General features: G+C 39.0%; 1 protein-coding gene across 4 annotated transcripts in view; it reads right to left on the bottom strand.

Moving 5' to 3' along the window:
* kif21b (kinesin family member 21B) overlaps positions 1–25,556 on the bottom strand; it is a 163,077-nt gene that overhangs the window by 90,213 nt on the left and 47,308 nt on the right. For all 4 annotated transcript variants that reach the window (XR_012096484.1, XR_012096485.1, XM_073030485.1 and 1 more), the window contains exons 2-4: positions 7,391–7,613; positions 4,001–4,183; positions 3,135–3,284 (exon numbers count right to left, since the gene is read on the bottom strand). Coding sequence is in view for 2 of the 4 variants with exons in the window: in XM_073030485.1 (XP_072886586.1) it covers positions 3,135–3,284; positions 4,001–4,183; positions 7,391–7,613 (556 nt within the window). In the remaining 2 variants the exon portion in view is untranslated. The remainder of the gene's footprint in view (positions 1–3,134; positions 3,285–4,000; positions 4,184–7,390; positions 7,614–25,556) is intronic.

Genomic DNA, 25,556 nt, shown 5'->3' with positions numbered 1-25,556 from the left:
TGAAATATAATCACTATGTACTAGCTATTTACTATACTATGTAATCACTTCTAGGTACTGAATATTACTATGTATTATTTTACTAGACACATTTTGCTATGTATTGTTTTAACTACATACTTTGTACTCTCTTAGCTGCATACTGTAGCAATTACAGAACACCTGTTTAGCTAGCAGCACTAATTAGCTGAAATGTACTCCATGTATTATACTCAGCCTTTGTTTAGTAAGAGATAATGGTGGCGGACAGGATGGTACGAGCAGGAAATGTAATGTGAGGGAGGTTGTCTGAAAAAATAACCTTGGCCAGGAATGGGGCCCAAGATGTGAACTGGAAAGAAATACTGGTGGCGCACCGAGAGCTAGGCAAGAGCGATTGATTAGTTAATGTATAGATGATATGCAACTAAAAATTGATTGGGTATGCTGATAAAACCGAAATGTAACTGAGATAAGAAATGACTATAAAGAATGCTGTACACCGGAGCTCGGTGGGCTTTCGGTGACAAGTTCATTGATTGCCTCAGCCTTTGTTTGCAAATAAAGGTTTAAACTTCTCGAAGAATTGTCTGCGTCTCCTGGTCATTTCAGGTAACCACGACACAACCTCAACATTTCTTTAGTATTTGCCTGTTTTATGAGGCCAAGTTGTTAGCTTAGTGCTGAACCCAGCATGGATGGAAGGTGTGCAAGAAGGTGAGAATTCTTGTCCTGAGGTCTGGTGCAGATGCCACTACACCACCAGTCGGCTTTTAAAAGCATATACTGTTTATTTTATTGAGATAGAGTGCGAAATAAGCCCTTCCAGCCCTTCGAGCTGCACCGCTCAACAATTCTTCAAATTAACCCTAGTCTAATCAAAGGACAATTTACAATGACAAATTAACCTACCAACCAGTACCTCTTTGGACTGAGGGAAGAAATCCACACAGTCACAGGGAGAATGTACAAACTCCTTACAGGCAGCTGTGGGTATATTTTTAAAATTAGGAGTCAAAATAGGTTTGCAGAAACTTCAAATAAATTAATTGCTGAAATATTAATTACAGATTTCTCTAATGACCAAGTAACAGAAGCATAGTTGAAAACCGCAGTGCCGCAGATGGGAAGGTACCCAATTTGTTTCTCTGTTAGCTAGCTCAAGGGATGCAACAGAGTGGCTTTCTGTGCTAGATTTATTGTGAATATCTGGACGGGCAAACGTTTCAGTCATCCCCAGTCCTTCCACAGCATCTACCCTTCTGCAGACTGCATCTACAAAGATTTAGAAAAGATGATTAAGTTCAACCATAATACTTCTTGTGGCCAAACAGCCTTGCAAAGTGTAATCAAGAACGAGCACAGGCAAGTTTTTGGAGGGCTTCTGCCACCAGTGAAACCAAATGCAAGCAAGGCTCAACACTTTCGGGTAAAGGGGATTAAGCACACTTGAAAAGAGCTAAACTTTTTAATTGAATTTAGCTGCCTGGACTAGAGGACATGTCTTAAGAAGATAAGCTGAGCAAGCTGGAGCTCTTCTCTTTGGAGTGAAGGAGGAGAGGTGACTTGATTGAGGTATACAAAAGGATAAGAGACATGGGTAGCCATGGACTTTATTCCCAGGGTGGAAATGGCTAACACAAGGGGTAAAATTTTAAAGGTGATTGGAGGAAAGTATAGGGAGATGTCAAAAGTAAGTTCTTTTACACAGAGAGTAATGGGTGCATGCAATGCCCTACAGGGTGTGGTGGTAGAGACAGATACATTTGGAGCATTTAAGAAACTCTTAGACAGGCACATGGATGATAGAAAAAACGGAGGGGTATGTAGGAGAGAAAGGTTAGATTGATCTTAGCTTAGATTAAAAGGCTGGTTCAACATTGTGTGCTGAAGGGCCTGTAGTGTGCCGTAGTGTTCTATATCGCAATCTAAAAAGGTATGAGGAATAACTGTATTAATAAAAGTGGTTGAACACTGTTAATCTTCAAATAAATGCACAGTTGGTATAGTTTAAAATGGTCAGTATTTTCTAGCATTAAAAATGGGAAATTAAATCCAGTTCTGGATATCACATCCCAAGGTGCAGCATTTGACAAAAAGATCACATCATTAAAAGTTCATTTTAGATGGAGAATAGTCTTATCGGGTCACATATGCTGACAAATCATCGTTGTAAATTGAAAGTAGCAGAGGTTAAACCAAGAAAGATAATCCATGTCATGAGGAAGATTAAACGACGATAAAGAACTCCAGCTCCTGCTCTTGGCAGAACAAGTCAGCATTCATTACTCTCATGACAGATTGCAATACATTCACTGCCACCAACCTCTGCAGAATGCTCAGTCTCCCAGCCTTCTACAGAATGCTCATTCTCCCATCCCTTCCAGAGAATGGTCCACAGCTTGCTTAAAGCAACTTACTGTCTGCATTCATCACTAATTCAAAACTAATTTATGCAGAAATTGAGTTTCAAGCATGCCTGGAAGCGAAATATCGATAGGAACTTGCATCACAAGATGAGTTCTGCCAGAAGCCCCAAAAACAAAATTGTTGATGAAATTTCGACAGCAGAAATTCAGCACCATCCTACAGCTGTATCATGAGTCAACATGACGAATGATATTGAATGTTCTGAATATCCCCAAAAATTCAGAAACATTCAAATACAATTAACAATATCTTAAACTACAAAGTAAAAATTATGAGGCACTTAAAGTAATGAAAACATTAAAGTAAACCAAATAGTTTAAAAGCATGATATTTTACCGAAGCATTACCCTTCTGCACAGACGTTCCTTCATATTGCCATAAGTCTAACCTGGCCTGGGCAGATTCACTAGTTTATATGCAGGCTAACTTAGTAGGGTCATATTCCACTGCTTGGCACTGTGCAGAGTCCAGCTAGAAAATTGCCATCAAAGCTCACTATGCAAACTTGGAGCTTTCGCAAGGGAGAATCACTCCTGCTGGCACTTACATTGCTCTTACTGAACCGAAGGCATTTCCAAGCAACATCCATTCATAAATTGCAATTATCTATTAAGATAAAGTTCAGGAAAAGGGCAGAAGATTTATTTGATTCATAACCAGAATAGTTTTGAGGAATTTGTTCAAAAGCATCAGAAATATTACAGAAGTAGAAGTGCCTCACTGACCTCTTGTTCTGAATTAACAACACGTGAAACAACCCCACTGGTGTAAATAGTTCCATTGGCACCTTCGTGAATTTTAATGTTGGACTTCCTGTGGCGAGAATCCAGCTCCCGTGTGCTGTCAAAAAGATCTAATATCTCTTCATTGTATAGCTGCAATAGAAGACAAGAAGTCCTAAAGTAAAGCCTGAAAGCAAAGGTTATGAAATTTTTGGAATAGCTCAATTTGATAGACTTGCAAAATTTTCACCACACTGTAACAAAAATATGAACCCTCAATCTAATTAAGCCACCATAATACTAATTGACTGGAATTGCTTCCAAACAACATTCTGGAAACATGACCTTACTAAAGCTTCTAATTTAGGCAGTTCTCAATATAGAAGTCAAGGCTGCACATCCTGAGCAGTTGAGGGATGCAGTCAGCAACACTAGTCAAGCGTATTGTATGTTCTTCGGAATAGAATCAGGAAAATTCACCTTTTCTACTGATCTCTGGTTTTTGCTTCCACCGGATCTCAATCTTTCAACAATCTTTGGGATAAAACTCAAGCCTTAGAAACTCTATCATGAGATACAATTGTTCGTTCCTGTATCTAATGAATATTTTACCTAAAAAAAAAACTAACAGGCTTCTGGATCTGGAGCTTTCTACATAAATCACATATATATCCACAGTGTGCATACCAAGTGGAATGCAATTCCCATTTTTACATCACTTGTAAAACATTCTACAGAACATATGGCATAATTTCCACAAATAGTACCGCCCTTGAAAAATCAAAGCAGGTCAAGTAAGATCTAGCCATTAATATTTACCAATAAACTCGGATTTTCTTTTCCAAAATATAATAAATGTGTTGACATACCTCAAGAAACTGAGCATTCACTTTAAATTCTGGTGGCTGCTTCCCTTCTTCCTGAGCAGCCTGCTTTCTCTCTGCAATTCCTTCAAAGAGATGCTTGACTGCACGTGGAATTATTCCTTGCTCCTCCACTGTAACATTCACATCAAACCCAGTGCCCATAGTATACGTCTTCCCAGAACCTGTCTAAAGTTAGAAGTTACAAAAGGCAGAAATATTAAGAAACAACTTTAAGTTAAAACTGATGCCCATCAAGAAATGACAAAGGAATTTAGTGTACTAGATAAGAATGGAGGTAATGGTGAAGAAGGCAAATGCGAAGTTAGCATCCATTTCAAGAGGATTAGAATATTAAATCAAGGGTGCAATTTTGAGGCTTCATAAAACACTGGTGAGGCCTCGCTTGAAGTATTGTGAGCAGTTTTGGGCCCCTTAGAAAGGATGTTATGAAACTGGAGAGGGTTTAAAGGAGGTTTACGAAAGTTACTCCAGGATTGAATGGCCTGTCATACATATGAAAAGTGTTGGATGACTCAAGGCCTATATTCACTAGAATTCAGAAGAATGAGTGGGACCTAACTGAAACCTATCGACTTGTTAGAGTAAGACTTTTGCACAGTACTGTAGTAATTGAGGAAGAGAGAGGGTAGGGAGCAGGGAGCACCACAGACACATTCTGTAATGATCAATATTCCAATTGTTTGGGATCAAGTGACCTTGCCTCGTGTCGGACGCTGGGTGTGTCAGCACCTGTACCACCCCCAGCCACTGGCACTCCTCTGCCACCTGTCCTCACCTTCCAACCTTGCCATTCCCAACATCCTTTGCTCTTGCCAGATTTACAAACACACTCTCCGCTCCATGTTGACAAATACAGTATTAATCCATAGTTTTAGGCACCCTCGTTATATATACATGTGCCTCAGATTTTTGCACAGCTCTGTATATAAAACAAGTATTGATCCTTTTGGATGACATCAAGTTTTGGTGTGACAGTGGTCTTTCACTCATATTAATGCGATTACAAATCATATTAATGCGATTATAAAACACTTAAGAAATGTATGTATTCCAATTATTAAACCACTGCGTTGCTTAGTAATAATTGTAGCTTTCATCGGGGCAGGGCCTTTCACATGCTCCATTATTCTCACTTTGTCCATTATCCTTTAAAATTGTTCTGATCGTTGACTGACTAGCCTAACGCTTTTCCAATGACTGATGGCATTCCACCTCTTTCCAAACGCTTTATTTCCACTTTATTTTCAATCGCGATCACTTCCTGTCAATGGAACAGAAACACTGCAGGCAGCGGGTCCCGACCTGCACCGGCTCCCGAGGTCCGCTAGGTTCTAAGGACCACAGCTCTGAATTCCCCGAGTGCTAAACTGCACCGCACTGAGACAGGTTAAATGGGATAAGTGCTGGGTTTGGGTATTTGATCCTCCATAATATTCTGCGTGGGAATTTAAACTGGAGGTGGCAGTGTTTTTTTTATGAGGTTGAGTTGCCAGCTCGACATCAACCCGGCACGGATGGTATGGGAGTCACTGGATCGACATCAACCCGGCACTATATCGAACTCGGGAACCTCCATTCTCTAGCCCGGTGCTGATCTGACTGTTCTGCAGGCTGATCTGCACCAGCCGACCGGAATGGGGGGTGGGGGCGGGCGGGGTCAGGGTGAATCTTACTAAGAAAAATTTAAGCCAAATACAAAGTTAAACACTCAACACAGTGTCAACGACAACGATTTAAAATGGCGGACGGCATCGCAATCTGACTTAAAATGGCGGACATTGTTCTCTTTCCTCGGTTCGTAAGTACGAGTTGTCTGTAAGTCGGACGTTCGTAACTCGGGGACTGCTTGTACAATTGATTTTTATCTATTGTTCTGTACTGCTGCTGCAGAACAACAGATCTCATGACATATGCCAGTGATATTAAACCTGACTCTGATTCTTATTTCTATTAAATCTTTCACATGTATAAAATATAACTTTTTTTTGTAAAGACAGTTGAATTTGTTTCTATTTCTTCTTACAAGGGGTGATTGATAAGTTCGTGGCCTAAGGTAGAAGGAGTCAATTTTAGAAAACCTAGCACATTTATTTTTCCTACATTTACACACAGTCCAGCGGTCGAGGAGCATACAGATCCCTTCTTTGTAGAAGTTGGCATCTTGGACCTCCAGAAGTGGTCCACAGCATGGGGTGATTGATAAGTTCATGGCCTAAGGTAGAAGGAGATGAGTTATTAACTTCAAGCTTTCTGCATGAACACTCAAAGAGTTGAACTGCACGTGCATGTAATGAGAGCTGTATAACTCATCTCCTTCTACCCTAGGCCACAAACTTATCAATCACCCCTGCTGCGGACCACCTGGAGGTCCAAGACGCTCTCGTTACATGCATTTGCAGTTCAGCTCCTTGAGTGATAATGCAGAAAGTTTGAAGTTAATAACTCATCTCCTTCTACCTTAGGCCACAAACTTACCAATCACCCTGGCTGTGGACCACTTCTACAAAGAAGGGATCCGTATGCTCCACGACTGCTGGACTATGTGTGTACATGTAGGAGGGGACTACGTTGAAAAATGTGCTAGGTTTTCTAAAATTGACTCCTTCTACCTTAGACCATGAACTTATCAATCACCCTTCATATTGCCCCACTCTAATTTTAATGGAACTGCCACATTAAGTTTCTCAATACATGTGGCTTGCTCTGTTTCTTCCCCCAGTCTCTTCTTTCAAGGTCAGTCCAAGAGTATAATCCATTCTATTAAACCACTTTTAACATTAAATAAGCTGCCCAGTGGTCTTGACAACACCCCCCACCTCCCTCCCATCCTTTAGATAATCCAATGCTTTCAAAGCATGGGAAGGGAGAGGGGGTTGTTGTCAAGATCACTAGACAGCTCATTGGATGTTAAAAAAAAGGGTTACCAGAATTGTTATACTCATGGGTTGATCCTGTAAAGAAAAGAGTGGCTGCATTGGATGCTGCTCTACTCCAGCCAACTTTGTTTCAAAGCCGATTGTTGATGCTTGTAAAATTCAACATATTCATTGGTAGTTGTATGAAAGCTGATTCCTGCTTATCTCAATGGTATGAATACAATTAGATTTATGGTTATCTAGTTATTGTCATTAGATCACATTGGAAAACCATTTGGTTAAAGTGGAGACTGAAAATAAATTTGAAAGACTCCCCAGGAGCCAGTCTCCTCATCGTTTACTTCTATAGTTAGAGTAACTCATTACAGGATTATTGTCTTGCAATACATTTAAAAAATAAAAGTTTACAATCTAACAAAACTTATTACACATTTTTAATAGCCTCATTTTCTTATTCTGATATAATCTTACTGACGCATTCATATTTTATCCTTACCTGTCCATAAGCAAATACTGTTGCATTATATCCTTCGAAACAGCCTTCCACAAGTTTATCAACACAAGATTTGTACACCTCATCTTGTCTGGCATCCATGTCAAACATAAAATCAAATGTAAAAGCCTTGTCCTTTCCCAAGATAACTTGTGGCTCCCCCGGTGTAACCAATGTACAAATATGACATCCCTCAATCTTCTCTTTCGCGGATTGCGGACGGATTCTGTGGCAGGAAAACACAAAATAACATTGTTAATGTTTCAAATTCATTGGTGGCTATTTTTATTTTCACTAATGATAGAATGTATCAAAGAAAAAATGAAAAAAAGAAAATCTTTCAAAAACATAAACCCTGGAATATTTAATTTCATTGTTAAACATTCATTGCATACTGCTTTCATTTTACATTGTCTCAGCATAATAAGATTTTTGCTAAACCTTCGGGACAGTTTTTTGTTTAAACATGCTTTATGGACAGTCAAGAGAAACATTCATAGAGAGGCTGTGCTGCAGTCTAACAGATAAATGCACCTATGGAAATATACAGGAAGTTATTTCCCAATTATTACATTTTAGGAAATTAAGCACTTCCTATACCAAGAAAAATAAGAATGGAATCAGATAACACAAGGGTTATTCTTGGAACAAATCTTTCTGTAGCTTAAGTTTAATGTTTCAACTAGTGTACAGATGACCAATGCATTTTAATATTTTACTGCTCAACTGCATTTATCTTTGAGGACAAAATATACCAATAATCATTTCTGTAACAAAACGTTTAACATCATGAGATTGTAAAGGGCAATGCCTTAGAAATTAGACCGATATTCAGGGCAACCAGTTTGTAACTGAATCAGTTGATGTTTCAGGCTGGAGAACCTTTATCAGGAACAACACACACAAAATTCTGGAGGAACTCTGCAGGTCAGGAGTCCTGATGGAGGGTCTCAGTCTGAAAGGTCGACTGTTTATTTCTTTCCATGGATACTGCCCGACCTGCTGAATTCCTTCAATGTTTTGCGTCTGTTGCTCTGGATTTCCATCATCTGCAAAATTTATTGTATTTACAAATTATAATTTAATTGTTAGCATGCTCACAGCAGAGGATTCTGCCTACTCCCTTACAGAGGGCACATCCCTCAGGGTAGGTATGGCAGGAATACCTTTTATCATTCCAGCAGGTCAGACATAAAGAATATATCCACTAAAATCTGGACCAATGGATTCTAAAATCACTGTTAAGGAATTATAACTCTCAAGAGAGAGTATGTTATTATCAGAAAATCTGTCTTATCTTTTTAAATAAAAGTTACTTTCTTTCAATTCAGGGTGAGTTGAATTCAGAATGTTGGTGGTCTTCATTTCATATGCATAGGAGGTGTATGTATTGCTATGGTTTCTCCTCTTATGGGAATTGAAAACAACTACAACCCATTTGACAGCGCCAAAATCATTCTCCTGGATCTTTCTCAAGCAACTAACATTAGCGTATTTGACAGATCATGAACTCCAAGCTCTCTGAATCTGCATTTGATTCATGCAAAAAGAGAAGTTTCACAGTTCCTTGTATTTTGTGCACTGTCATAGCTAATACCATTTGCTGTGTGGTATCACAGTGCTCCATTCTTAACAGCTCCCTGAACATCAGACAACCAGGCTTTCCATCTACGGTGTCACAGATGATCGGCCAGCACCTTCCCTGGTGACTTAAACTTACTTCCAATAACTAAATTGCTCCAAATTCTCTACCCCTTCATTAAAGCCCAGAAACTTAAATTACATTAATAAAGGTTATGACATATTTTCTAACATCTGCAGTTTGAGCTAATTAATTTCCCATTGCTTTTCCGTACTGAGATCCGTTGAAGGTCATTGCTTTTGTTATTGTCATGAAATGGACATTGAAAAAGGAAGCAATTTTTTAAATGGGTCAGAGCTGAGAAACTTCCTAGTATTATATACTGCTGTAAATATACAATTCCAGAAAATTGGGAATCAAAATTGATGATTCTCTTCCCTCACTCCCTCCTCACCCACTGCAATAATTAATTGTGTTTGTTGAGTACAGTTCTGGGAATGAAACATTAATCATTAAGATGGAAAATTGCCTCGTGTTTATAGTTATTAGGAAGCAGAAAAAAAAGCAAGTAATTCAGCAGTAAAGGAAACAGTGCACATCAAGTACAGTTAAATTTAGACAGCATTAAAATATTAAAATCAATGGTCTCATTTTTTAAATTTATAATAGCATTGAGAAGTGCAGGTGAGGAATGGAGGGATATAACTTATCTGCATGCACATGTGCGGTTTAAATTGGCATGATGGTCAGCAAACATCCTGGGCCAAAAGGCCAGTTCTAGTGCTGTACTTTTCTATGTTCTAATTCCTTATTGCGCAAAATTGCAAAAAGTCATCATGTTGGAGAAGAAACTAGAAGGGATATCAGAGCAGACTCAATGGGCCAAATGGCCTAATACTATCCTATGTCTTATACTTTATATGTGTCCTTATTGCTAAATGTAAATATTGTTTTGTGTATGCTAATATTTCTGTTCTGATGACCATTCACGTTTTAACATCTGAAGATGAAACAAAGACTGCACAAATTTATTTTTGGCAACTTAGAACTCTTATTGCTTGAAGCAATTTGGCATTGCAATATAAGAAACAACTTTCACAGTTAGTTAGGAATGGAATAAAGAGAGTATTTTACATAACTACGGACAAGTGCACTCAATGTCTCAAAAGAGGCTGGATTCAAGATAAAACTGGTCAAAAGAGATCAAAACTGGTTTTGCTACAGAACAAAGCAGGCAATGGAAAGCAGAAGCTTATTTTACATCTTGCCCAATTCTGACCTTACCTGGTGAGGTACAACACATGCTAGAGATCAGGTGATTAACAGATGTGTTTTATGGCCATAGAGAAATTAGTTTCTCCACACTCCACTGAAAGTAAGAATGCAGCTGTTGTACCTTGCCCTGGATCATCACTGTTAAAACAGTGTCTTGTAAAAGTATTCTCCAAACCTTTGTTCACATAAATGAGTATTACAACCAGGGATTTTGATCAATTTAACTAAAAAATTTTATTTGTGAATTACATGCTCCTCTTTTTCCACAGTAGACCACTCACCACCACCCCCAAAAACAGGGAAAATAGTAAAGCATGAAAATCTAAAAGTTCAAAAACTCTAATCTCAGCTATTCAAAATGTCAGCATTTACCTTCTTCTGCTCAGTACTTTGTTGAACCACCTCTTGCAGTTAATTCAGTCAGTAGTCTTTTTGGATAAGTCTCTATTAGCTTAACACAAAACGACGGAACAACATTTGCTCATTCCTCAGGTCAGTTGGGGAATGGAGGTCGACAGCAATCCTGAGGTTTTGCCAGAGATGTTCAATCAGGTTAAGGTCATGATTCTGACTGGACCACTCACGCACATCAATTTTCAACTGAAGCCACTCTAGCAGTGTGCTTTGGTCATTGTCCAGTTGAATGATGAACTCCCTCCCCTGTTTAAGCTTTCTAGCAGAGAATAGCAGGGTTTCATCCAGGATTTCTCTGTATTTAGCAGCATTTATCTTCCCATGGCATCCCCATAGGATTTCTGTGTGCTCCCATAGCACGATGCTAGCTCCACTATACTTTTCAGTAGGGACTGTGTTACTTGGCTGATGAGCGGTATTAGATTTACATCACGCGTACTGCTTAGTGTTGAGGCTAAGAATTTCCATATAAGTCTCATCCTACCACAAGACCTTCTTCCACATCCTTACAGCATCTTCAAAGTGATGCTTTGCAAAGTTGTGACAAGAAAGATTGTGCTTTTTTTTTTAAGCCATGCATGGGTTCTTCCTTGCCACTCTTTCATAAATACCTTTTTCTTGCAAGGCCTTAGGGATTGTGCAGCCATGAACTTCATCTCCAGTTGCAGCCACTGACTTCTGCAGCTCACTCAGAGTGACTGTTGACATCCGTCCTATGGGGGGGGGGGGGGGGGGGGAGGTGGTGCTGCCTTATTCTGATTGTTGAAAGTCACTTCCATCATGATTGGTTAGTTTAGAAACTGCAGCTGCTTTTTCCATTGGATAGCTGGCTGTTTAGTCGGTTACTTTGTTTCCCATTTTCTTAATCTGTTATGTCTTTATTGTATCTTAATCTGTTACTTTGTTACTTGTTTCCCCATGCAATTGGTTTTAGGCATGACCCATTTCATACCGGCCGAATGAAATTTGGGTTGAAATTTAGGCAACTTTATTCTGGATTCATGATGCCCACATTTCAGAGGGAATTGAGCATTTGGTTGCATTTTCAATTCTGGTAGTCCTGTTGTTTTTGTGTTTTCTAAATATCCAGTGACTAATCAGGAGCAAGTGCATTTGTATCTCCCTGCTTTACAGAATGGCGAAGTGCTGGATGCTGACTTGCGGCAGAAGATCATGTGGTACATTCCTGGGGAGAGCAAATTTGCACTCTGGACCAACAGGTCAGATTGCTGAATTTGAGGACCCCTTACTACATCATGGAAGGGATGCCATGATATTGAACCTTTTGACAACAAAGAAGAGTGTTGGGGGAAATTACCTGGTTTCTCGGGTTTTGGCATTCTGGTTTGCGGGGGGGGGGGGGGGGCAGTAGTCTATTCTAGCCAACCTTAACCTAGAGTATGGTAACAGCCATAAGGTACTTGAGGCTTAATAGTCCTGGTGGAGTAAATGTTTTCATGGCTGGTATTTCCCTCTGTATCATTTGTTAAACTGTAAGGTCCCATCTCTTAGTGAGTTCCCCATCTGACAGTGTTGGTGTAGGTGGTATGTTTAGTACAAGTACCAGGAACAAGGTGGATGGCAAGTGTGAGCAGGAACAGTATCCCGGGATGACTGTGCCTATGCCAATTGTTGTTGTGAAGCTGGGCACTTGTTGGACACTGAATGGTACTTACTGGATACACAGTTCCTAAGCCTACCCGTGGTTCCCACAGGGTGGTGCAGTTGATATGTGGTGGATACATATAGTATACCACCCCAGTGCCCTGGATGAGCACCTTGCCCATGCTGGTCGGTAAGAGGGCTATTACAAAGGAAGGAAGATTTTGAATGACTGCCTTTCTCAGCATGGTGCAGCCAGACTGTCCCGGGAACTGATTTCGTAGGCCTTGGATTACCTACTCACAAAGGAGGGTGGCACTTGTACCGTTGTTGGTCAAGAATGATACACCTACGTTACTGATGGCTCAGGTAACATCACTCACTTGGTTAATCACATCTAAGAGTCAGTGTATAAGATTAAGTGGGGGGGGGGGGGGGAACCAGCTCATTAGCTATTACACTCCAGGGTGGGGCTGGTGGCCTGTTGGAGCACAGGGAGGCTGGTGCACTGATGTAGTATACTGGGAGGTGACTATCAGGTTTACAGTACTGGGTTTTGTAGTCTTTTATGTGTCACACTGGTCTGAGGGTTGGATCATGATGTTCACAACTTTTGAGGGGTGGAGCATGCCTTATTCTGATTGCTGGACGTCACTTCCAATGTGATTGGTTAGTTTAGAAACTACAGCTGTTTTCCCCATCGGACAGCTGCCTGATGTCCAGTTTCAAATATCCTGGGTATATAGGGAGCATGTGTGGGAGGTTCTGTCTCTCACACTTTGCTTAAGGTAAGTGGTTCACATGGCCAGTGGGAAGGTATGCTCTGCATGCACTTTTAGCTAAGTATGCTTGTTGAATATTCAGCTTTGTAGTGTCTATAACTTGGGGAACATGAATGTTTTGTCGAACTTTTACTGTTTGTAAGTAAGTAATTAATATACTTATTTAAAATTAGTGTTTCACTTGCTAAACCTGCAAATCAGATTCGATATTACAGCATCACAGCAGCCACTCTAACAAATGCCATTCTTCTCCAGTGACTAGGGGTGGCCTGACCTTGGCAATGTGTCTGTGGTTTCATATTTTTTCACTTTTTTCATGATGGACTATACTGAGATCCAAGGCATACTAAATTCCTTTGGGATGGTCTTTTACCCTTCCCCAGATGTGTTTTTCTTTATTACCATTCCTTGAATTGTCTTGAAAGCTCCTTTGTCTTCATTTTGGTTGAAAATCTACCATACTCTTGGACCTTACAGAGAGTGGGGGTGTTTATTCAGGTGATCTTCCAATTCTCTACATCAACAAATTGGGTGAGTTGGTAAGGTAATACATACAGTACTACACCTGAGAACAGTTAGCATAGCAATTACAAAGGGGATGAAACTTCTTCAGCCTCACAACTTTGGTTTTTAATTTTTAGTAAATCGTTGACAGGTTTTGCAATTTTTCTTTTGATTTGATATGATGCACAATGTTTTGTAGATTCGATCAAAAATCCTACTTAATAAATATTAAATTTTAAAAATGAGGCAGCAAAATATGAAAATAGTTGTGGGGGCTGAATAATTTTCAAGGCACTATATGCTGCTCTCACAGATGCCTGTAAAAATACCAGATGACACAGTGGAAAAAAAGCATTGATAAACAAAAAAGCATGATAAGCAAAGCATAATGCTTCAACATTATTACAGCATTAAACAAGATGCTCTATCTTTTACAGTAATTAAATGATCATATACCATAATTGAACTTTCCTGTTTACTATATTTAAGTCTCTTAAATGTTTTTTTGAGTGTAATGATTTCTAACCTAAGAAGTTTCTCTTTTATTGATCTTCCTGGGCCTCATCTAGGTTTAGTTTGGTAAATTGTACCAATTGCTTTTTTTAAAAAAATCTCACTCTCTGATATAACAACCCTTAAAAACCGACCAAATATCTCTGTTGTTTGAACATGGCAATAAGGCAATGTTTATAATATTTCACAATCCATGGTTCTGAGGCCTACCTTGTTGAATATTTCAAACAACTTCTGTTTTTGTTTCAAGTTCCTATCACTGCTGCTATCTAGCTACACCAGGAAAGGTTGTGTCAATTGCTTCCTCTTATTCTGATGTGAGACAGAAATACTTTTTACTGGAGCCATTCTCCATTTTAATACCAGCTTTTTAACTGTCCCTTTTATTTGCACAATGCGTGAAATGGGAATACGTTTTTTTAATAAATTATTAAACAGCATTAGATCAACAGGATCCTTGTTCAATTGTTAGACACTTGTACAATCTACACATTAACTTGCTATGCAGTGTAAACAAACAGATTACATTCTCAACTGGTTGGTATTGGGATATTCTTATCATCACAATCGGAAGCAGCAGTCTCTTCGTGTAAATCTTTCTGGCAATAATCCCAACTATCATTACAATTCTCCACTTAGTCTTTTCTCCTCATTTGCTACAGCACTGAAGTTGCCACAACACGCATTATCCAGTCGATCTATTCATTTCAAGGTCATGCAAAGCATGATAAGCATGTTCGTGACCTATGGTATGCAAATAATTATAGCATCCTCATTTGGGAACTCAGATCATCGGAAATCATGCCCCACTACTGGATGTTTTGAACATCACTAATATATTCCTTCTAATTGAATTTAAGATTAGTTTTATGTGTCACATGTACATTGAAACATATAGTGAAATGTGGTATATATTATCTGAAGAAAAAAAAAGACACAAAAGGGAAATGGGAAATGGAAGGAAAAAGGTGGGACTTTAGAGAATATTCAGCCTGGCTGCCACTATTGATCAGTTCAATACTGCAACCCTCTGACTTAACGACGTAGCTCCCTCCATTGTAGTATAAAGTAGGGGTTTTCAACCTGGAGTCCACAGACCCCTTGCTTAATGGTATTGGCCCATGGTATTAAAAAAAAGCTGGGCGTCCTTGATATAAAGTGAATAAAGTTGGGCAGAAAGAAGGTGAAAAGGAGCACAAACACCATCACATTCAGCGCCACTTCGTCAGCAAAATACAATGTACTGAAAGAGAAAATGAAACTTAACATCTCTATTAAACTGAAAAGTATACATCACTATACAAAGTACTACAAAATTCAAATGAATGCTACCTCAATAACATTTTTTATTTCAGCAGAAACCAGTGTAAGCTATAACATACATTCTCATTCGTTATTGTCTTAAGCCCCATGAAAGCATTAATAGAACCGAGCTCATGAAGCTTATAATGCTAGCAATAACTTAACAGCTGTTGGGTGAGAGGGCTAAAATGCATGAGCCAACCAACAGAAACACAGATCCAAATTAACTGAACTGAAATATTTTTATAATAGTTTATGTACTCCTTACTTCAAAGCTTTGCAAAGCTCCCAACCAGATATTAACAGGCTTAATTTAATGGAGATAGATAGATCAAGGACCAACCAAAACACCAGTTTTTTTTTAATTTGCTGTGTATTATATTCTCAGGAATAATACAATCAGAATCAGGTTTAATATCACTGGCATATGACATGAATTTTTTTGAATTTGCAGCAGTATATTGCAATACATAATATTAGAGAAAAAAACTGAATTACTTCAAACTGTATACAGTATATAAAAATACTGATGGAAATGATGATAACAGGGCATGCCCTGGGTGATTGGAGTCCTTAATGATGGACACCGCCTTTCTGAGGCATCACTTCTTGAAGATGTCCAGAATGCTATGGAGGCTAATGTCCATGATGGAGATGACTGATTTCACAATTTTCTGCAGCTTCTATTGATCCTGTGCAGTAGCACCCATACAAACCTTCTACCCACCACCCCCCCTTACCAGATGGCAATGCAGCTAGTTAGAATGCTTACCACGGTATATCTGTAGAAATTTGTGAGTGTCTTTGGTGACATATCCAATCTCCTCAAACTTTGAATGAAATATAGCCGCTCTCGTGCCTTCCTTGTAGCTGCATCGATTTGTTGGGCAATGGAAGCAAATGACAGATCCAGCAATAGCTGACTTCTGAGCTCTGTGACTTTTCATTGAACTCTAGTGTGGCTCAGGTTTGTTTAATCAAAGCGATTAAAAAAAAGAGAAAAAGTTTGCATCGTTCTGGTGGAAAAAGCAGAAAAATGGACTAACAGTGGAGCCTGGAGAGATTGCGCAGAAGTGGCTTTATAATACTTACTGTCATTTTCCCTATTTATTAGATATCAGCCGAATTAATGATGGAACCTAGCTGCTAATGAACAAATCCAATAATTTCACTAATAATAATATAAAATAATTTTAAGAACCCACATGAGTTAGTATGGTTATTAAAATATTAGAGCAAGATGTTTGAGGAAAATAAATTACATAGGCTTGGTGAGTATTTTTGATAGAGCAACAATATTATGCAGCTAATATCAAATCCTCCATTTATTATCACTTATAAATGGAAGCAAAAGTCAGGAACAGTACAATGAAGACTGATTTGATATTATTCCATTTATATAGGATTCACGTTGATGTGTTTAAATGAGCAAAATAGCCATTTGTTTCTATAGCAGAGCTGTTTAAGATACTGGTCCTGAAAAACGTTGTCTCATTTTTACTATGTACTGTACCAGCAGTTATGGTCGAAATGACAATAAAAGTTGACTTGACTTAACTTGATGGAATAGAACAGGCAATGTTAAAATAAAACCTTATGCATTTCAACAGGGTCTACCTGAAAAGAAACACAAGTTCTGAATGACTGTCCCACTACCACCTCATGCTTGAGTTCCACACACCCTGCAAGGCACGGTAGCATAGCCATCAGAAGATCAGGGTTCAATTCCTGCTGCGGTCTGTAAGGAGATTCACAGTCTCCCTGTGACAGTGTGTTTGGTCTAGGTGTTCTAGTTTCCTCCCACATTCCAAACACGTATGGGTTAGAGTTAGTGAGATGTAGACATGCTCTGTTGGCGCTGGATGTGTGATAACACTTGCAGGCTGCTCCCAGAATATATTTGGACTGTGTTGGCTGTTGCCACAAATGGCACATTTTCTGTATTTTCCATGTACATCTGACAAATAAAGTCAATCCTTGCCTTTATATTTACAGTGCCTTGCAAAAGTATTCAGTCCCAAACCCTTTGTTCACATTAATGATTATTACAACCAGCGATTTTGATCAATTTAACTGTGAATTTTTATTTGCAAATCACATGCTCCTTTTCTCACAGGAGAGCCCAAAAACAGAGAAAATTGTAAACATGAAAAACTAAAAATTCAAAAACTGAAATGTCAGCTGTTCAAAAGTATTCATCCATTTTTGAACCACCCCTTGCAGCCAACACATCATAGTCTTTATGGATTAGTCTGACAGCCAAGTTACTTGGGTTACAGTGGACAGCAATCTTGAAGTCTTGCCAGAGATATTTGATCAGGTTAAGGTCAGGACTCCGACTGGGGCTCTGAAGGACATAATTTTTTTTTCATTTGAAGCCACACAATGGTTGCTCTAGCAGAGTACTTTGTGTCATTGTCTGGCTGAAAGATGAACTCCCTCCCCTGCTTAAGCTTTGTAGCAGAGGCTAGCAGGTTTTATCCAGGATCTCTCTGCATTGAGCAGCATTCACCTTCCCATGAATCCTGACTAGATTTTCATCTCCTGCTGCTGAAAAACAATTCCATAGCATGATGCAACCTACACCATACTTGACAACAGGGACAGTGTTACCTGGCTGATGCATAGTATTCAATCTATGCCACATGTACTGCTTAGTGTTAACAGCAAAATGTTCCAGTTTAATCTCATCCGACCACAAGACCTTCTTCCACATCTTTATAGTATCTTCTAAGTGACACTTCGAAGTTGGAGTTGTTCCCTTCCCCAGATTTGTGCTTCCTTATCATCATTTCCCTGACTGGTCTTGAATGCTCTTTTGTCTTCATTTTTGTTTGGTCTGTTGAAAATCTACCATACTGTTGGACCTTACAGAGAGCAAGAGGGTATTAGTTCAGCTGATCTTCCAATTTTCTGCATGAACAAATTGGGTGAGTTGGTAAAGTAAGATAGAGCATTGCATCTGAAGATAGTTAGCACAGCTATTACTAAGGGGGGGGGGGATACTTTTCAGCTTCACCATTTTGGTTTTTAATTTTTAGTAAATTGTTGAGAGGTTTTGTAATTTTTACTTTTGATTTGATGACATGCAAACGTTTTGTACATTAGCTCAAAAGTCCTACTTCAATACACATTAAATTTAGAAAATGAGACCGTACAATGTGAAAACATTCTTGGGGGTTGAATAGTTTTTCAAGGCGTTGTATAAGGTATTTGTGATCAGTGCACGGCCATCTTTAACAATGGAAGGAGCATTTTGACAGAGGCCTGCCTACTCAGTAAAGGTCATATCATGCTTGCTGGGCATGCTCTGTAACCTACAGGTTAAACCTTGACTTCTTTATTGGGAGACTACTGTCAGTGCAGACTGGTAGCAACATCTCCTTGCTGATAAACAATACAGGCTTACCTCAGGGAAGTGTGCTTAGCCTACTGCTCTACTCTCTCTACACTCATGACCGTGTGGTAGGGCACAGTTCAAACACCAGCTACGTATTTACCGATGACATCATTGTTGTTGGTCAAAACTCAGATAGTAATGAGAAGACGTAAAGGAATGAGTCAAATCAACTGGTTGGTGTTATAATAATAAACTTGCACTCAACATCAACAAGACCAGGAAGTTGATCATGGACTTCAGAAAGGGGAATTCGCAAGAACATGCAGTCCTCATTGAGGTGTCAGTAGTGGAAAGAGGGTGCAGCATCACGTTGTTGGGCATCAACATCTCTCATGATCCATCTTGGGGTCAACGTATTGATGCAATCGCAAACGCAGCTTTCAGACTTCTCTGAATGTGTGGTGGAGAGCTTTCTGACTTTTTGTATCACTGTCTGGAATGGAGGCTCCAATGCACAGGATTGAAAAAGGCTGCATTAGGCTGTAGACTCAGACAGATCCATCAGGGGCACAAATTTCCCCACCATCGAGGACATCTTCAAGAGGCAGTTCCTCAAGAAAGTGGCATCCATCATTAAGGACCCTCACCATCTGCGACATGACTTCTTGTTGCTACCACTGGGGAGAAGTTATAGGAGTCTGAAGTATTTTAGAAACAGCTGCTTGTCCTCTGCCATCAAATTCCTAAATGGTCCATGAACACTAACTTGTTATTCCTTATTTGCACATTATTGTAACTTAGCAATTTTTATGTCTTGTACTGTACTGCTGCTGCAGAACAACAAATTTCACGACAAATGTCAGTGTTAATAAATTGGATTCTGATTCTGTATGCAGACTGCCTTTGTAAGGTAGTAGCATCCATTTCACTGATACTTCTGCAACATGAAATTTTAACTTCAAATATTTTTCTGCATCTTAGAGCTGGTTCAATGTGCTTAGCAGTATACAAAGCATATGTTACATTGAGAGCATTTAAAACATCACTTAAAGGACAAACACAGCAAATGTTGTTTAAATGGTGTTAGCATGTCTCCAGATATTCCCATCAAATGCCAGCCTGGCCAGTTTTCAGCACAGTTCAATCCTATTTTCAGAAAGGCCTAGGTTGCCATTGCCAGCACATCATTCTTCAGGCAACATCTTGCCAATGTCATGTCACTGGTCACTGCTTGCCTTTGTACATTCTGCATCTCTAAAGACCCCTGTTTCACTCAATTTGGTGTGATATTACATTCTGACTACTTAGTATGTTATTTTTAATATATCTATGAAATTGTAGAGAATAGGCATAAGTGTAATTACTCAGTGATTACTCTGCAAAGACACATCCATGAAACTTTTGAGGAGATTCTAAACGTTCCTGCAATTGTTAGTGTCCAAGCATGGAAAGAGGCTGCACAATTGATGACTACCTCCTTGCATATTCCCAGAAGGAACCAGCAATTAAGGTAGCCAGAGTTTCACCTCCACAGTCTAACATTGTTCAGAGCTGAAGAAGCTGATACACGATGCATGTGTAAGGACAGGTAGTGGGAGGGCCTCTCCACTAGCTGGCATCTGTATTGGCTCTGCTAAGGCAGAGGAAAGAGACACTGGTGTATGGAGAACTGCCATCAATCAGTCACAGTTTGCTGACACCTTTTGTGGCATGGGAGTTGACCAAACTCTCCACTCTGTCTTTGTGCAGCCATATGCTAAATGTGCAAACTACATCAGGGACCTCACACTGACCTTGTATATTTTTGTAGAATGTGCACAGCCAAGCGCTGGTTCTAACAATTGTGCGGGTTCGCACCTTTTGTCCTTAAAACTCATCTCACATATTTAATGAAGAACCTTTTCCAACTTTAAAGCATGATGCTGCCCTCAGACTCAATATTGAATTATTCAGAAAAGCTTTTACAGCATTTGTAATCAATAATTTAGCTTTTATGTTACAGTGAATTGGATTTTTAAAGCCATTTTATCAACAACATTGTCCTTTAATGCTACTAAATGAGCTGGTGTAGTTAATTTTCTGCACAAGTCCTTTTAAATTTAAAAAGAATGCACAATGCCAAATGACCAAGGTAACTTGGATAAATTGTTGACTAGACAAAGAGCAAATGCAGCTCACAGTTCCATTATCCTCAGGAGATGAAGGTCATTGACTTGCCTGGAAGTTCCTTGTAGCATAACAAGCTGCAGCTAATGTACTGTAATAAAACTCAATACAGGAAACTATGGCAAATGTTTGTGAAAGTGGGAAACAATTATGTTTACAGAAATAAATATAAATATTTAACATGGTCATATGCATTCAAGCACTTGTCCAAAGATACATATCCATATCTGATGCAAGAAATCAATTATAATGAATTTAAATGGATATTTTATTCTTTATACATACAGCGGGTTCCAGTTAATTGGGCTATCAGTTAATCAGGACAGCCACTTATTTAGGACAACTCTTAAAGAACTAAAACTAATCAAGAAAATATCTGGGATTCCCTTCGCTTATTTGGGATATTGTGCTACTTAATTAGGGCAGGAGACTGTTGCCCAGCAGTTTCTAACTAACATCAGTCACGTGCACTTGTATGGTTGTTAAGACACTACACCATGCTTAGAGTGAGCAGTTTTTAGATAGCATCAGTTGTGTGTGGTTGTGTTCAAAAAACAGTGATTTTGTCACTGATAGTTGACAAGACAGAAGCAGTAAAACAACTCAGAACTGTTTTGCTCACTACCGTTTCAATCAATCAGACTTGGAAGGTACCAGAAATGGCCAAGAGTTAAAATGAAATGATTTCACTACTTCAACAAGTTAGAAACTATGGAGAGTCTGAAGGTCAATGAAAATGAAGATTTGGAGGATGCAATCCTTGAAAATTGTATGAAAGCAGTCCATTATCCCTCTAGGCATCTGTGCTGATTTTATTAACTTACAGTCAATCAAAAGAATACACACACTGGATGAATTCTTCCTTTGATGACTATTAGGAACTAATACCGTTCTATTAGTAATAATAGTTTTCCAATTTGTTCTGTCTTTCATTTAAATACATCATTTGTTACTCAGTTAAGCAGTAATTTGTGTTTTTATATACTTTTTAAAACTATTTCCATGAAGCTTCTGCTAATTGATGTAGCTGCTTAACTGGGCCACAACGTACCTGTCCCAATGAACTGGAATCCACTGTCTTTTGAAAGAATTCTTGCTTCTATTTTAACCAAGTAGAAAATGTTAAAACTCTAAACTTCAGGAACTCTTTGCCTAGCTTCCGTCCATTAGCAGTGTTTTATGTTGGAATGGATTCTTTCCCTTTAACATACATCTCAAATTCTCACTCAGAAATAAACAGTGAAAATAATTGAAATGAACCAAAAGCACAGTGCCAATGCATTACTCCTCTCCCTCTATAAGAAATTATTTAATCCGTAACCACTGGCAGAAAATGTCAAATGAAAAGTTCTATCACATATGTATTTTGTCATTAACTAAGTGACAAGTTCCTCACTTCAGTACATTATATATTTAACTTCCAGTTTGCTACATGACATTTGTTTATCTGTCCTGATCGAAGAACACTTAAGGTTGACTCAATATCAGAATTGTAATTAACTGTAACACAGAAATAAACTTTAAATGATAAAAATAATTAAACTAGGCCAGGTCAAATGTTAATGTTTTAACAAGAGAGCTAAGGCTTGAATACTTCTCTCCACTTCTGTGTAATTACGAGCAGCCATTCAATCTATGATTTGAATATTTCTGTGAGGCTCACAATCTCTGATTCGGTTTTAACAGTGGACAGCAGCAGTTCCAGAGTATTTGGAAATGCAAGAGCTGAAAGAAAATGAGGAAAGGCACCTTGGAGAAAAGGCAAGTATCTTTATAGCAGGATGTGAGTCAGGAGGAGTAAGTACGTGTCCCTCCAATGCCTCCAGAGCAACTCCTGACAAAATGCTACATATCACCTCTCCCCACTCCACCCCCATATAATTCCACAAGTCAGAAAAGTAAGACCACGCCTGTCTTGAATGCCAGGGATATGAGCTAACTTCCTTCCTCTGCTAACAACATGTATCCAACCATGTCGCTCGATCCTCAGCAACAGACTGGACGATTTGCTTCAACACCTCCTCCAGCCCCATCAATGTATCCCTCTCCAGCCATGTTCCTGACCACCCTATTTTCCTACACCAATCCTTAATCTCTCCAGCCATCCATAAGCGTCGCAAACTCTCCACCCGACTCCATGCCCAACCATCCTCCACACGGGACTGCTCTCAAACACATACTATTCCCTGCAACGCATGGTCTGGCTGTTTCCCTTTAAAATGGCAAAGTTAAACAATAAAGGCCTTTGTGTGTGTTTGTCTGAACGTACTGGCAAAAGATGTACACCAAAGTGCCACAGATATCCTTCAAGCACAGTTACGTCAATCACTTCCATGAACAGTCTCAATGAGCATTTTGAAAAGATAAAACATCTTTTATAAACCCAATTATGTGATTGGCATTCAGCACTGAAAACCCATTGCAAAATGAACTGCTTTCACCAGTCTCTAAACAAACAATGCTAATGGCCATTTCAAGTTAATTTGACAGACTGTGGTTCTCTTCTTTCTTTCTCTCTCACACACACACACACCCCCCCCCCCCCACCCCCATTCTGGTGTTACAAACCCTCTCAATCCTTGAGTCTGGTTTTCAAAAATAGCATCTAAAAGAGATTCATAACTGTTTCCAACACCAAGGAGCAGTTCCTCCCCATCCCCAGAATGATCACATTTAGTTAACAGCTTTCATTTCTCTTTGAATCTTTGCAAAAAACATCAATTATGCATTATAATAACCATTCATTTGCATAAAGAAGCTTCCCCTCCACACTGAATTGATCACACGTTACACTAAATCCTTGCCTCGTTCATAACATTAAAGAATTCTGAACCATAACTCAGAGTTACAGTTAACAATACCTATTGGTACACATTGAAAAAAATGAGTACATCATAATTTATTAAACTTGGAAAAAAAACAATAAACACATTTAAATAATGTGTGCAGCACAGATAATGCTATAATATTTTTAATGATATTAAATCTGCTGCATGTTTCTCACACAGATTGTCTGCTTCCATTCAGTCATGGTCTGTTTGGATCCTTCGGCATTTGTGATTTGTATAAACACAGTACTTCCTATCATCAAATTTAATAATTTCCTTGAAATTGGGAGATTTGAAGGAAATTCTTGCCATGAATACCTTGGACATTTTATATTCTCTGTAACTGCAACAGCTCATTTAAGTTTCAACATCAAATGATGATGTAAAAGCAGACATATTTTTGTGAGTCTAGCTAATCTTGTGGTTTTCAATTTCCTTCGAACCTCTTAACTGGGCAGCTGTTCTGTAACACAGTTTTCTTTCCATGCAACATAAATCTAACAATATATATTTTGTCCCATTTTCAATATATATCTGTTGATAAATACATTTAAACTGTTGGCATGAAAACTGTAACAGCCATTTACTGCATTTATCAACAAATGATATGAACAAAGATCTTCAAATATAACCTTCTTCCTGCAGGAACAAACTCAACGAGTCAAAACAATTGCAGAAGGAGGAAACGGTTTTTTGCAGTTTCAAATGTTGGCCTGTTTCACCACTATTGATGTGAATAGCTACTTTGATTGGTGGAATGAAACTGACTCCTAGAGCAAATAAAATGACTAATACTACATGGAGGTCTAAGTAAGCAAGGATGGCTAAAAATGTCTAACTACACAAAGATTTTGATCTTCTTACCTACTATGATACATTCTGAAAAGGAATAGTTTACAGATATTTTTAAAGAAAATAGATTAAAATCCAGATTTTAAAACCGAGCAGCAACACAGATGTAATTAATATACAACAGTTCCCCCAAGTTTATTCTCCACCTTAAAAGGACTTTGTGTTTCACTAAAAATCACAATGTGAAAACAATGCAATTTTACTCAGAAATTTAGTGACACATTGATTTCTACAGTTAGGAATTAATCTTCAGATCAAGATGGTGCCGAACTGTGGTCTCCTGCAAGGTAATACTTTAGATTTAGTTGTTACTTTTAGGTTCATAGGGATGATTCTGGGGATCAAGAGAGGAGCTAGGAGTCACGTAGAGATTGCAGACAGGGATATGAGTGAATTATAGATCTGGCCAGAGTCTAGGCCTCCATTCTGTATTCAAAGGCAGTGATGTGGACATATGACAAAGGACATCCATGGTTGGATGTCAAGCCGGCAAGCGCTGTGGACAATGACCAGAGGACAAGGGCTGGTGGCTTCCTAGGTTGGCAAATGAGACGTTTGGAGGTGTGCGCAGCCAGGAGGCATAAGGTCCAATCACCCCCTAGGAATGTGAGTCTGAGAGTCCAGAGTTCAAAGCCTGGAGTTCAGGGTCCCAACATCGTTGAGTCTGGAATTTGAGACCTGGAGTATGGGTTCTTGTCATCTAAAGATTAAAGTCCATAGTTCAATCAGAAGACTGGAAATTGAGTCCACAGGGGAAGCCAGAGGCCCGATATCTGTGAGTCCACTGAAGCCTGGAGTCGGCCTGTCCTGGGCCTGGAGTGCTGTGATTGTAAGTGAATGGGTGGAAGAGAGAAAAGAGGTTTGTTTTGCTGTTGTTCCATGGTTATTATTGTTGGCGCTGGAATGCGGGCTGTCCCCAGCACATCCTTAGCTTGTGATGGTTGTTAATGCAAACAGTGCATTATACTGTATGTCTCAATGTAGTTGTGATAAAGAAATGGATCTGAAT

This window comes from Hemitrygon akajei, chromosome 27 (genome assembly GCF_048418815.1).
Source record: "Hemitrygon akajei chromosome 27, sHemAka1.3, whole genome shotgun sequence".
Taxonomy (NCBI): domain Eukaryota; kingdom Metazoa; phylum Chordata; class Chondrichthyes; order Myliobatiformes; family Dasyatidae; genus Hemitrygon; species Hemitrygon akajei.
Note: the sequence above shows the minus strand (reverse complement) of the source record. Positions and strands in the feature narration are given on the sequence as shown.